Source organism: Equus przewalskii, chromosome 1 (genome assembly GCF_037783145.1).
Source record: "Equus przewalskii isolate Varuska chromosome 1, EquPr2, whole genome shotgun sequence".
In the NCBI taxonomy this organism is placed as follows: Eukaryota; Metazoa; Chordata; class Mammalia; order Perissodactyla; family Equidae; genus Equus; species Equus przewalskii.
Genome location: NC_091831.1, coordinates 35,950,486 through 35,964,874, shown reverse-complemented (window position 1 = coordinate 35,964,874; position 14,389 = coordinate 35,950,486). Strand labels below are relative to the sequence as shown.

The window sequence follows — 14,389 nt, the reverse complement described above, 5'->3', positions numbered from 1 at the left end:
GGGCCCCAGTATAAATACCTTACAAATGCAGCTATATAGAGGAAAAGATCAAAATGTCCTAGAGGCTTGCATCCCACTGCTGCCAACCACATGTAACAGAATACAAGTCTAAGAGCGAAGAATTCTAACTCAAAGACCCCTGACTCCCAGGCATGACTTCTTCACTACCAGAAAAACCACTAGATGGTGCTCTTAGTCATTCCTTGTAATCACACATCTAGTCCACATAGGATACTTTGTTGAGTTCTAATTAGCTACTTTTAATCTTCAGATCTAGTAAGAAAAGGAATTAGAAGAATTCTATTTAATATGCCGACTATTGGTAAATGTATTCAGTCATCTATTTAGGTACAAAATTATTCCATTTTATATGCCCTTGCCTTGTCATCCACAAGTAGTCTTGAGACTTTAGCCTAACCTCCTCACCTTCCCTTTCAATTGTTTGTCAGTCTTTTGGTCTATTTGCTCTTATGACTCCATGGACACTCTTTCTTTCCCTTCCCCTTACCCCTTGACAATTCTTCCTACCCTGTGTAGACGTTTTCCAAATAATTCATATTCTCTACCTTAAGGTAAAGACAACTGTCTGCCTAGGACAAGGTTGTTCAAGGACGTATTCCCTCGGAATTTAATTTCAGGGAACGTTTTATATTTTCATGCTAGGATAAATACTTACAGTCTGACTTCTTAGTGATCTTCTTTCCCTGGCATACCAAACCCTGTACATTTGTGTATAGATCTGAGGGCAGGAGGGGCCTATTTTCCTACTTACAGGAGAGTTTTGTTATATATACAATTAGCTTGTGTTTTTGCTTACAGATATTCTTTATTCTCTTAAAACTTGATAGATTGCCAATTTGAAAGCTTTTTTTGGTCATTTTACTGATATAGCACAGTTTTACCTTCCCAGTAAGATCAGACACCTCCTTCTCTAATCTTTCTTTAGAGTACTTTAAAATTTGGAATAATTTATTATTATTAAATTCCATATTCCAGTAGAAAATTAGAGGTAATGAATTTATCATGAAGTAATTTTGTTTTTAAAAAGGAAATGGTCAAATTGGAGGCATTAATAGAAAAAAACCCAAAGTTCTGACTTGCTTTCTTTAAAAAAAGAAACTTAGAAAGCTTGAAAACTATTTTTAAATCTTATTGGAAGACCAGGATCAATGTGTGTTTTTCAAAAATGCCCTTTATGGCATGGCTCAGTGACAAAGATATCATAATGGGGAAGTAGGTGTTATTAAATAAAAATAATAAAAAGATGACGAAAGGAAGAGAACAAAGAAACCCCAAAATATGACAAATCATATACAAAGTGAGAAATTTGGATGAGCCAAGAAGGAATCTGAAGACAATATTTAAAGGAATTCCAAAAATTAGTCCTCAGTTCTTTAAACACTTCAAAAGCTGAAATCTACCTCCAGAATTATTGGGACCATTAGACAATATTAGTAGAAATGAATTATTTGTATTACTATTCGCTCATTCAGCACATTTATTGAATGTTTCCTGTATACAGGAAAGGCATGGGATATATAAAGTTAAAAGAAATTCTCTCTACTTCCTACGAGTTTCTTGTTTTGTGGAAGAACTCACAATTTAGTTTTAGTTGAAGAAAACATTAGGGATATTCTCACCCACCCTCAATTATTTTGAAATAAATTCACTAAATATTCACAGAATGTTATGGGATTTATACTGCCCAACAGCCATATGTGGCTATTAAATTTAAATTAAATAAAATTAAAGATTTAGTTCAGTGCAGATATAGAACATTTCCACTATTGCAGAAAGTTCTGCTGGACAGCATCGTTCTGATCTAATCAACAAGCTAGATAATCAATTACCGGGACTGGATGGCATCCCCTTAGAATTTATTTATTCGTTTGTTCAGTTTTCCTCATTCATTTAAGAAACTTTCATGACTACTCATTATGTATCAGGCGTTATGCTAGGTGATAGGGATGTACACATGGAAGTATATTGCCTTCCCTGAGAGGGTGTATGGTCTGGTGGGAAGACCCAGTCAGATAAACAATTATGAGATAGCAAAAGGATGGTATAGTTAGGCTGTGCACAGGAAGTTGCAGTGAGAGCACAGAGGAGGCACCTAACCCAGCCCGAAGGGTAATGGAAGTCTTCCACAAAAGGTGATGATTGAGTGGAAGGATAAGTAAGAGTTATCCCATGGAAAGTAAGAGGAAAGATGCTCCAGGCAGACAGATCAAAGGTACTGTGGAAAGGGACTGTGGCATATGCAAGGAAGTGTGGGTGGTTTGGTATGGGAAGAGTTTAAGTTGTCTCTAGGAAAGTGGTAAGAGATGAGACGAGAGAGAGAGACATAGGCCAGATTATAAAGGACTTTATTTGTTCTGCTTTGTTGTGAAGGTGAAGGGGAACCGGAAATATGTTAAACTATGAAGTAGCACAAATCACACTTACATCTTACATAAATCGCACTCGGAGAAGTGGATGCACAGGTGACACACAAGAAACAGGGAGACCGGAGGGTGTTTCAGTAATTCAAGCGAGAAATGGTAGCTTGAACTAAGGTAGAGACGACAGGATTGACTGCATTTGAGTTTTAAAGAAGTAAAGGAAAAAAATGTGAAGCCTCCTATCCCTAAAAAAAATTTGGTAAAAAGCCCTGAAAGCTCTGAACTAATGCGTTTCATTTCCATATTGGTTAGGTTCTTGTGAGAGATGGAATAAAAGATGAGAGGCTGAATACTTAATCAGATTCTGGATCAATGGATTCAGTGTCAGGAGATCTGAATTAGCTATGTGATCCTGGGGAAGTCACTTCACTTTTAATTTTTCTATCCTATAAAAGGAAGAACTGAGTGAGTTTTAAACTGAGCCTTCAGAGGACTGTTGGAGGTATTTCAAAGGGGGTTTCTCTTCTAGCTACAAAGTTTTATGATCCATCGTCTGCATGCCCTGTTTACTAAGATAAGTTATTGTGATGATCAAAGCAGATGGTGTGTGAGAAAGTGCTTTGTAAACTATAAAGTGCTATATAAATTTATAATACTATTATAATTTAGACACTAAGCTCTTTGGTTTAATTCCAAGCAGTGAGGCTTAAACTATAGCATCTTAAACAGGAACTGAGGGAGAAGAAAAATGACATTATTTTCAGTGGAGAAAAATTCTGGGAGATTAAGTAGCTATTAATCACAATATAATTAAAATTGAGCTGATTTTTATGCTTGATATATAAAGTAGTCTCTCTGCATTATAGGAAGTCTTTATTTATGTGTGTGTGTGTATGTGTATGTGGTGATGGTGGAAGCTGAGCTAATATTTACAGCTTTGGTTGGAGACCACTAGGGATTCACCGTTAACTGTTACTTAGAAACAATAACCTGAGACCATGGCCAAAAAAGCCAACAGTATGCTGGAGGGGCTTAAGAAAAGTATTTTTTAAATTAAAAAGAAAAAACTTTTAATAGCTATTACAATTGTGCTTATTATTTTTCAGTTAAGAGCTGATGGTACTAGAGAAAGGCAACTCAGTTATCTAGGATATGGTAGAAGGTGATGAGGTTGCCACAGTCTAGAAGAATGCCACTTTTTATTGTATGAAAAGACAGTGATGTGAGTAAACCATACTAAATAATGAGAAGTGTGGCTAGATTTGCTCAATAAATCTTAGTTTTCTGGAAATAGGGGGCCTGAGAAAGTTGAGTGCAGTCACCTATCTAATGACCATGACTACATAGCACCTAGTAGAGAACAAAGAAATAAGGGGAAAAAATGGTGTAACTCTGAGTAACCAAAAGATTACTCATACTCAAAAGGTACATATACTCAAAGGCATATATAAAACCCATTCACCTTACTTGTGGGAGAGGCCCTTGCTCAGGCTGTATTTGCTGTTACTTTAAACACAATTCTAGTAATTGATTAACTGACTTACCAGCTCCCCAAAATTAAAGATAATGTAATAAGAGATGAGTGAGAGAGCAGGGAGTAGAATTTATGTTAAAACTGCAAGAGAGGAGCAGAAAAGTTGTGAAAGCCAGACACAAGAACTCCGAGCTATTGAATGGTACAGAAAATAGCTCTTAATACCATAGCAGCCCTGGGAATTTATTGTATTGTATAGAACAAAAAGTGTTCTTAGTGGTGATCCAGAGAATTAAGAAAAGTTTAATAATATTTAGTATACTCAAAAAAATAAAAGATTATGTCACCCAGCTAGCTCAGTCGGTAGAGCATGAGACTCTTAAAAGATAAGGGAGGTATTATTACACAGTTTAAAATTCCATCCAAAAATGCTTAAGAAAAAAATGTTTTGATGCTTAAAGCAAAAATTATCATTATCTTTAAAACAACAGCGATGAGAAAAACTTAATTTGAACTCTTCGTTTGCCAAAAATGCCAGACAAATTAAGCTGTAGGCTTTTGTATATTTATTGTCTTTAATTGTTGATTTGAGCCTTTCTAAACTTTATTGCACTTAGAGTCCACTGAACTTAAGATTTATTTTTGTTTTCCCAGGAACTATATAGGCTGAAAATTTAAATGGTCTCTAATATACTGGCTCAGATAAAATCACAAATGGGAAATGTATAATGTTCCCTAAGAAAACGCAGATATTAATGGGGAGAGAGAATGATTGCAGGCATTCTTATTCTTACCAGGGAGGCTTGCATGTAAAATGATGATGTCTTTTTTATGAGCCAGAAGTCTTTTGTTTTCAAAATAACTGATATTGGGATTGTCTTCAATTTACTAACAAGCTACATTACTAGTACAGTCATGCGTCCTATAAAGACAGGGATGCATTCTGAGAAATGTATTGTTAGGCATTTCGTCATTGTGCGAACATCATAGAGTGCACTTACACAAAGCTAGATAGTATAGTCTACTACACACCTAGGCTATATAGTACTAATTTTATGGGACCACCATCATATATGCAATCCATTATTGACTGAAACATCCTTATGCAGCACATGACTGTATTAAAATTTTTAAAGTACAAAAAAATTGTTGCAAATAATCTTTCAAAATATTTTTTTCAATCTTGTCATATCTTTTAGATTCTTTTATGGAAAATAGTTATTAAAAGGCAAACAACATTCCTGCATCATGTTCCTTATTCTACTTAGAACATTTTACCTATTGTCTGCTTGTAAAGCTAACTTCTTACGTGCCTGCCTATTACTGCTGTTAGCTAGAAGGATTTTTTATAGAGCATATTCTGTAGCAAAGCAGATATTTTGAAATATGTTGACAGCCATGGAATTGGTGTAGTTTCAAAATGCTTCTATAATCATTCACCTAAGGCTAAAAAGAGTCAGAAAACTTTTCTTGATTGAAGTATATTACTACTCTTGAACTTTATGGAGGATAACCATTCTAAATTTATTGTAATTAAGGATTACAGTGATTAAATGGCAGATTAGAAGTTTAAAATTATTAAAATATTTGTGGTAATGGGTGTGGAGAACATTCTCAGTAGTGGAAATTGAAGGTTATAAAGAGTCTTCATTTGAAATGGTTACTTGTAAATATTATAATACATTTGTAATGCCTAGAAATTAATTTAGTGGTTAAACCCTTGTATATTTTTCAATCTTGTTTTTATTCTTTTTTTTTAATAGTGTTTGCCAGCTCTGAGCCTGTGCCAGGATTTCAGGGGGATACCCTGCAGCTAGCATTCATTGACCTCAGACAAGTAAGATGTAATAATGTACTTCTCATTTATTGCCTTCTACCTCTTGCCCTTTTTTTTTTAATGCTACAGGAATGCTTGTTTGCCTTGAAACAACCTTTCTTTAAAAAAGTGCTTCTTTTGTAACTATGTATTTAATCCTTCTCTCTGAACCTGTATCCATGCAGTGTCTCAACTTCATGGAGAATTCTCATTGTTGAATATTTAACTTAGTCATTACCTGCTAAGCACATAACTAAATAATAACTTGATACTTTGGTTTAATGACACTTGAAGTTTAAGTTATTTCTTAATGATTTCATGGTTGTAAATGAAAATTTGTGGTATAACATTAGTGTCAGGACCCAAGTTAAATGTGAATTATTACAACCAGAAAGGAACCCCTTGCTTAAAATTTTGTCAGTGGTAAAGAATGCTATTTTTATAAATTTTCTGTATGCCTCCAGAAAAAAGGATAAAACTAATTTTAAGAAGGTAATTATGCAAGTATGTACATTCTTTTCTGATCACATGACTCTAAGTGTAGTAACAAATTTAATAATTTTTAAGTCTCTTCTCTTCATTTTACTGCTCTTTAACATCTCTATTATAATTTTCTTTATTTTCTTCCTATTATCTCTTTTCCACCTGCCCAATATTTTTTCTTCTTATTCCTTTCTTCCTCTTTCCCCCTCCTCTTTTTCTTTTTCTTTTTCTTTCTTAATCCTAGGATTAAGGAGCTTAATAAAGCTGGGAGGCACAAGAGTGTGGAGGAGGGGTGGGTCCAAGTTAGAGGGCTCAGGAGTGCTAGAATTGACAATAGGAGTGACTGCTGCCCTTGGGAAAAAGAACCAAATGGAGATGGAATTAAACAAAGCCACTATAATATTGGTCTATTAATGGTCCCATCCCCTTTGAGGGATGGAGATGAGTGGAGACAGGACTCCACTGTTGGTAGGAGTAGACTCTGTCACGGTGATGTTTGGAGCAGGACCAAATGGAGCAGTTAAGGAGCTCTGATGTCAGTAAATGTTTGAGATTTGAGCTGTTTTTGCTCTGATTCCAAACCAGGGTTCAATAAGTATTTATGAACTACTATGTACTGATTATTTGGGGGGGCGGAGGGTGGTTCAACTTTTGTGTAGACACAAAAGTAATATAAGTGATAGTTTCATACTTATGAAACTTGAAAATCCTTTGGAGAAGCAAAGCACCCATGAACTGGTTAGCAGTACTAATAAGATATTGAGTCATGTGGAAATAAGTGGTGTATCTTCAAGTCAAGTTTAGAAGGAAACTAAAAAAGCCATTCCTGGGGCCCGCCCCATGGCTGAGTGGTTAAGTTTGTGAGCTCCGCTGCAGAGGCCCAGGGTTTCACTGGTTCGGATCCTGGGCACAGACATGGCACCACTCATCAAGCCACGCTGAGGCAGCATCCCACATGTCACAACTAGAAAGACCCACAACTAACAATATATACAACTGTGTACCGGGGGTTTTGGGGAGAAAAAAGAAAAATAAAATCTTTAAAAAACAAAAAAGCCATTCCTGTCTCCCAAGTATGTCTGTAAAGCACTGAACATATAAAATATATTCATATTTATTTCTGTTTGCAAACGATACTCGTGTATCATGCCAAACAAGGAACACTATTATGAATGACCTAGATCTATAGATGATTAGCCTTACTAAGTTAGGGAAGATAATAGAAATGAAGAAGTTTTGTTCTACTTTACCAGAAGATATTTTTCCATTCCAGTTTACCAGAAGATGTTCTTTCTGTTAAAGGTAGATCTGTTTTCTTTGGAAGGAGTTCTCTCTGTTGCAGTCCTGTTGCCCTGAACAAGATGATCTGATACAGAAAACTGAGTCCTTTAGCAAGTTGGAAATAGGTTTGGTTGTATATTCATTACTCAATTAGGTTATGGCCACTTACTGGGGTAAGTTTCCCTGTTGCAAGGACATATATATGTTCTCCAGTTCAAAGTGTATGTGATTTGAGGATAGCTCTCATGTATGAATAATCTGTTCACAGAAAATTTGAAATTTAGTAAGTGATATTTTCTCAGTTTTGTATGAATTTGTATGGTATTAACTAGTTTGTTATCTCATTATAGAATTGTGAATAGGACCACATAATTTACAAAGCTCTCGGTAAAGATTCTGTTCCTTGGTTTGTCCAGCTGGGTGGTCAGTTCAATGCAGATTAAAACTCTGATTCCTGGGCCAGCCCAGTGGCGTAGTGGTTAAGTTTGAGTGCTCTGCTTCAGCAGCCCAGGGTTTACAGGTTCGTATCCAGGGCATGGACCTGTACATCACTCATCAGGCCATGCTGTGGAGGCATCCCACATACAAAATAGAGGGAGATCAGCAGGGATGTTAGCTCAGGGACAATCTTCCTCTCAAGCCAAAGAAGGAAGATTGGAAATAGATGTTAGCTCAGGGCCAAATCTTCCTCTCCAAAAAAATAACAATAGCTCTGATCCCAGGTACTTTCTTCCTTCAAAGACAATCATCATTTGACAGCAAAGAAAGCCTTTTTACAGCATTTGGCTTACTAGGGAATTGTTACTAAGGGATGCTTATTGATAAACATCTCCAGTCTTTTTGGTTGAATTTACCTTTCAAATATGTGCACTTAAGGCAAAATGAACATAAATGAGCTGTCATCACAATAGCTCCATCCTAAGGCAAATTTAGCTTATTACAGAGTACTCTGTATCTCCAGCTACTTCTCTGGACTTTGTGCATGCAGAATATGCGTTGTTCGGATCACCAAATACGTGCACTTAGAGGCATTAAGTCCTCGTTGACTTTTCCTCATCAATGTAATTTCTTTAAGAGACTTAAGTGAATAAAAAAATCTATTGTGAAAGGTTTAGAGTTCTGAATCTATTATGACACATGTAGCACTGTTGACATAAAACATTTATGTAGAAATGACTAATATAAAACAATTTTAAAGTATGGTAGTTAACATGCAGTGGAAGTGACTAGTGGACAGAAAATTTTGATAAGCTACTTTTTTATGTGTTAATTTTTCTAATTTTAAAGGGGATTTAAAATCATTTTCCCTGATTATTAATGTTAAAATTTAATCATACTCTATTCTTGTACTTTTACATTCTAAAGCAAGAAGATGCAACTAATTCTTGTCTTTAGCTGCTGGACCACTGTGACTAAACTTGAATTTTATGTTTTCAGAGGCCTTGATTTAATAACTTGGTAAGGATAGTTATTTTTCACCTGTATTTGTTTTTCAGATTAATTTACAAACAGTTAAGTGGTGAAATGCTAAGTATCGCAAGTGGCCAAAAATAGTTAGCCTTGAAAACTAAAGTCTCATATGAGGTGATACAAGTTTTTTGTGTCAGATATCAGTGATTATTTAAATACGGATGCCTAAAAGTTTCAATAGTATTTTTGTGTTCCTGACTTCGTAAAGATATTTCATAGCATATTATTTTAACACTTTTATATGAAGTAGTATATCACCAAACATAAAGAGGGTGCTAACACTTTTATTTATATTTCAGTGGGTTTCTGCACTTTTTCTTTTTTTCCTAGTCTGTGATCCGTTTCTCTCTTAATAGGGTGGCTGACAGTTCTTTTCAAGTATACTTAGAAAGGCAAAAGAGCCCTTTTCATAGTACTTATAAGGGGTCATGCTTCTGTTTTTTAGTTTGAATTTGATACTGCTTCATGAATTGCTGGGTCTGAAAGATTAGGAAGTAGGTCCAGTGGTCACGTTTTACCTGCCCACCCGGACTTTGCCCTGAGGTCAAACTCCTGATATTTGCTGTTCTGAATAGAGGAGTTGATGACAAGTATGAGCTGATACAAGAGGAAAGTAAGAACCATATCAAAGCTGAAGGCAAGAGAATTGGGACTAAATGAGAGACTGTAGCTAAAAGATGGATCATCAGAATTGCCCCCTTCTAAAGAAAAGGAAATAACTGACCTGTGAGTGAAAAGACTCTATCATCCTGCCAATCACATGCTTGCTAATGGAAGCCAGTTATCTCAACAACATCTGAAGGCCTCCTGCCCCGATAGACAGTGTGGAGCAGTCGTGGTGCTGCGTTATGTGAATGTACTGCCTCAGTCAATTTTAAATGTGTTGTTTGAACATTATTTGTATGTGTAAACTTTCTTACAAATAAAGCCTGTTATTCTCCTAACCCCAGTTCTGAAATTAAGTCACAAAATGAAAGACTTTAATATACTTATGTGTGTCTGTTTTCTTTTGCAGAGACCATCCATTTTGTTAAATATAATCTTTCAAATGGATTTCAGATGAATATGTAAAATTCTTTTTGACAATGTATGAAAACCTTAAAAATTTTAAACTTCTTATTATAATACTCTATATAATATACAGTATTCAGTGATAATTTTTTTATAACTCATTCTTAATACATAGAAATAGTTTACTAAATATCACTGGAAAATGAAGTGTCCCATGTAACTGAATTTTCCATGTAACTAAAGATTAATTTTTAATCACCAAAACTTTTAAAATGTAGCCAATTTAATAGGAAACTTTAAAAATGTCTCTCTCACCTTCATTAGCTTCTTATTGAGCATAGTTCTCATAGTAGATTGAGCATCCATGGCTCACTGAATCTAAATCACCTAATACTAAATCCTCTTTACTTGATCTTATTTCACTTTGTGATAAGTTAGACTGGTAACATTGTCAATAGCATTGCTGCATTTGACAATATCTTGATTATCTTTTAGACAATATGGAGAAGTTTAGGTAGGTTGGATGATCATGCAGTTAGGTAGGTTTGAAACTAATAAAACAATCTCTTACCCAAAGAATGTTCGCTAATGTATAACACCCTAGAGCAGTGTTTCCCAAAGTGTCTTTCCAGTAACAGTGATTTCTCAAGATGAGAAAAGATTTAAGAGAAAAAATAAAAGGTTCCAAGTCAGCTAACTTTGGGAAACACTTTATACACTAATTCCTTCTTAGAGACTTACTACGTGCATTAGAATTCCAAGGACTGAGAAATTCTGCAGTAACCCAGCATTTCCCAAACTCATCATAGAACACCTTCCTATTTGGGATTATGTTACATGAAACATACTTTGGGAAATGCTGCTTTAAGTCAAGACTCTGGCAGCACCCTCTAGATGTCTGTCTTTGACAGTTTGAGATCAACGTATTTTTAAAATAATGACTTGGATAAATATGTAGAAGAAATGCAAATCATCTGTATAGAATACAGAAAGCTAGGAGAGTTACCTAAGACGATCTTTGTTTTCTAAGACACAATTACAGCGCCAACAGTAGGGTTGAATGATAAGCCAAAGTCAACAAAGTTAAATTTAGCAAGGAAACTATTAAGTGCTGTGCTTAACTTTTTTTAAAGTTAAATTTTTAAAAATATAGGGTGTAGGAAATCTGATTTATAATGTGAAAAAGGTCTGGTGGTTTTAGTTAACTTCCAAATGAACCAACAGTGTGCCAGGAATTCTTAGACTGCATTAATTGAAAGTGTGATATTTGGGTGAGACCACTGTGCTTTTGAGCTGTTAAGACTGCCTCAAGTACTGCATTATGGTATGCACATTCACAAACTGAAGAGCACGCAGGAGAAGGCTAGTGAGGGATCAGATATGTTGTCATATAAAGAGCCTGTTAGAAATCTGGGAATATTTCATCGAAAGCCTTAGAGAGGTATACCTTTGTAGAGAAAATCAAATATGTGGTTCTTACTAGCTTAGATTATGAGTCAGGTCTACCATTTTCTTCTTCCTATTACAATCCTATGCCCTAAAAATTATTTTATAATTTTCCTTTCCCCATCCTGGATTAGATCCTGTTTTTAAGTATTTTATTTTGGGCAAACTAGGAAAAAGAGGAATGGTCATTCCTCTGAACCATGTGTAGAGAATTTGAGAGAATTTGACTTGTGCAAAATATATTTGGATCTCATGGCACTTTTCAAATAAATGTTTTATTAAAGTATAACATAGATTCGGGCAAATCATAAGTATACTATTGCTGATTTTTCACAAAGAGAATATATCTCTGTAACAAGATCAAGAAAGAGAACTTGACCAGTAAGTACCTCTAAAGAGATGCCCACCCCTCACCTCACTTCTTTTCAGTCATTACCCTCTCCCTCCCGAAGGATGATGACTATCATGACTTCTAACACCACAGATAAATTTAGCCTGGTTGTTGAACCTTGTATACATGAAATCACGCAGTATTAACTTTCTGGTTCTGCCTTCTTTTGCTCAATATTATGTTTGTGAAATTTATTCATGTTGTTACATGTAGTTCTGGTTCATTCATTCCCTCTGCTGTGTAGTGTGACATTATACAAACTTACCATAATTTATACAGTCTACTATTGATGGATGTATGAATTGACTCCGTTTTTACTGCTACAAATTGTGCTAACATGACATTCTTTTGCATGTCTTTTGGTGAACATATGCACACATTTCTGTTGCGATATTTACCTAGGAATGGAACTGCTAAGTCAGGGGGTATGTATATACCCAGTTTTAATAGATCCTGGCAAGCAGTTTTCCAAAGCAAGAGTCCTAGTTTATATTTCAGCCAGCGGTGTAGAAGAATTCTTGTTGCTCTACATCCTTGTCATCGCTTGATATTATCTCTCTCTTCCTTTTTAGTCATCCAAGTGGATAGACGGTAGTTTCACATTGTGATTTTTAATCTGCATTTCCTTGATGACTTATAAAATTGAACTCTTTTTCATATGTTTATTACTCATTTAAATATCCTCTTGTGTGAATAACTTGTTCCGGTTTTCTGCCATTTTTTTGTCTGGGATTGTCTCCTTCTTACTGATTTGTAGAAGTTCTTTGTATATTCTGAATGTGAGTCCTTTGTCAAATATATATATTGCAAGTATCTTCTGCCCTGTGGCTTGTCTTTTCACTCTTAGTGATGTCTTTTGATGAAGTTCGTAATTTTAATGAAATCCAATTTATCATTTTTTCCCTTTATGGTTAGTTCTTTTTAATGTTCTGTTTAAGAAGTCTTTGCCTACCCCTGAAATTATGAAGATATTTTCCTGTGTTTTCTTCTAAAAGTTTTATTGTTTTGTCATTCACATTTAGGTTTACAATCCATCTAGAATTGATTTTTGTGTATGGTGTAGGGTGTAAGGTTAAAGATTAATTTTCTTGCATATGGTTATCTAACTGACCCAGTACCATTGACTGAAAAGAATTGGATCTCATAGTGTTTTAATGTAAAATAATTGTAAGACACAAGACTGTAAGACATAAATGATATGTGCTTCTAATATGCAAGGAAAATGTTTCCAGTTAACTGTATGCTTGTATTTTATGGTTCATTCCATCCCTCAATAGCAAATTAGTTGCAGGGTTGAGGTTTTTTAATACCAGCCAAACTATACTGTCACCACATCAAAGGTATTTTTAAAAATAAAGTAATTCTGGATAGGTATCCATAACAATATAGGCCAATATAAAAGAAAAAAGCTAAACTACAAGCCCATGAGGACAAGAATCATGCCCTTTTTTTGTTCACTGCTGTACATCCATTGCTTAGCACTATTTCTGGCACATGGTAAACAATCAATAAATGTTGAATAAGTGAATGCAGATTTTTTAGCTGTACTCCAAAGCATTTTTTGGTATACAGAAACACCTTATTAGGAATTGAGATATTTTACACAAGTTAATATTCCAAATAAACAAACATTCTTTAAAAGCAGTAAATTTTTTTCCTATTTCAATTAATTTTGACGAGAGTATTTCTAAAAATGCATGACACATTTCTCTGCCTTTTCATGTAAAAGTGTAACAAACATAAACATTTCTTGATTTATCTTGGTCATCATTAGGGATACTAAGATAGTAATATACTTCTAAGAAATGTTGTCATTTCTCCAAAGCCAACTGCTTATTCTGTTATGGATAAAGAAATATTTTGGACAGGAGTATTATAGGAATTTAGACAAAGGCAGCATACACCTTAATTAAGTGATAGCAATCTTTGAATTTAAAGCAGAACTTAAAGCTCATTTCCTAAACTACTGTTGTTTGAAACAGTGAGTCATGAAGAAAGTAAATTTTGGTCAAATAATTTTAGGAAATCCTGCATGTTATGTCCCTCTCTTGTAAATTCACAATTTCATTAGTACATTAAAGGCTTTGAGAAGTCCTAAAGGCCTATCTCTTTTTGCCTCCCTAAACCTTTTTGAGGACTGAATGCTTTTTTCCACAAATGAAAATCTCTTACTGTCCTGCAAAGCAGTGTTGTGTGGCGCACAGTTTGAAAACACTGAATTACCTGGACCAGTATTGCATTATATTAATCTATGGATTCCTAGAACGATGTTCAGGTTAAAACAGAGGGCTATGATGGCATATAGATAAGCCTTTCAGTAGATAGATGAAACTTAAATTTTAAGGGGTGAGTAATGCAATAATGGTGAAAAATAGTAGTAAGTTTTCAAAAATAATTTGTTGAACTTTCTTTTTTTTAAAACATTCAGATGATTTTATGAAGTATGATAATTACTGGAGGATTAGTGTTGCTTAGATGCAGTAAACCAGCCAGTCAATCATACAGAATAACTTGTTTTTAAGAAGCATGAAACAATAACACAGGATTGCTTGTGAAGAATGAAAAGATTTAAGTGGGAAATTAAAATACCAGCTCACGTGGAGCTCACATCCTAACAGTTGTCAGATTCCTCAGTG

General features: G+C 34.8%; 1 protein-coding gene across 18 annotated transcripts in view; it reads left to right on the top strand.

The window, feature by feature from the left end:
- EXOC6 (exocyst complex component 6) overlaps nucleotides 1-14,389 on the top strand; it is a 206,662-nt gene that overhangs the window by 170,583 nt on the left and 21,690 nt on the right. For 15 of the 18 annotated variants that reach the window (XM_070609826.1, XM_070609809.1, XM_070609930.1 and 12 more), the window contains one exon: nucleotides 5,619-5,692. In XM_070609826.1, the coding sequence (XP_070465927.1) occupies nucleotides 5,619-5,692 (74 nt within the window). Of the gene's footprint in view, nucleotides 1-5,618; nucleotides 5,693-9,350; nucleotides 12,567-14,389 lie in introns of those variants that run through there. The other 3 variants (XM_070609906.1, XM_070609920.1, XM_070609916.1) reach the window with 2 other exon arrangements.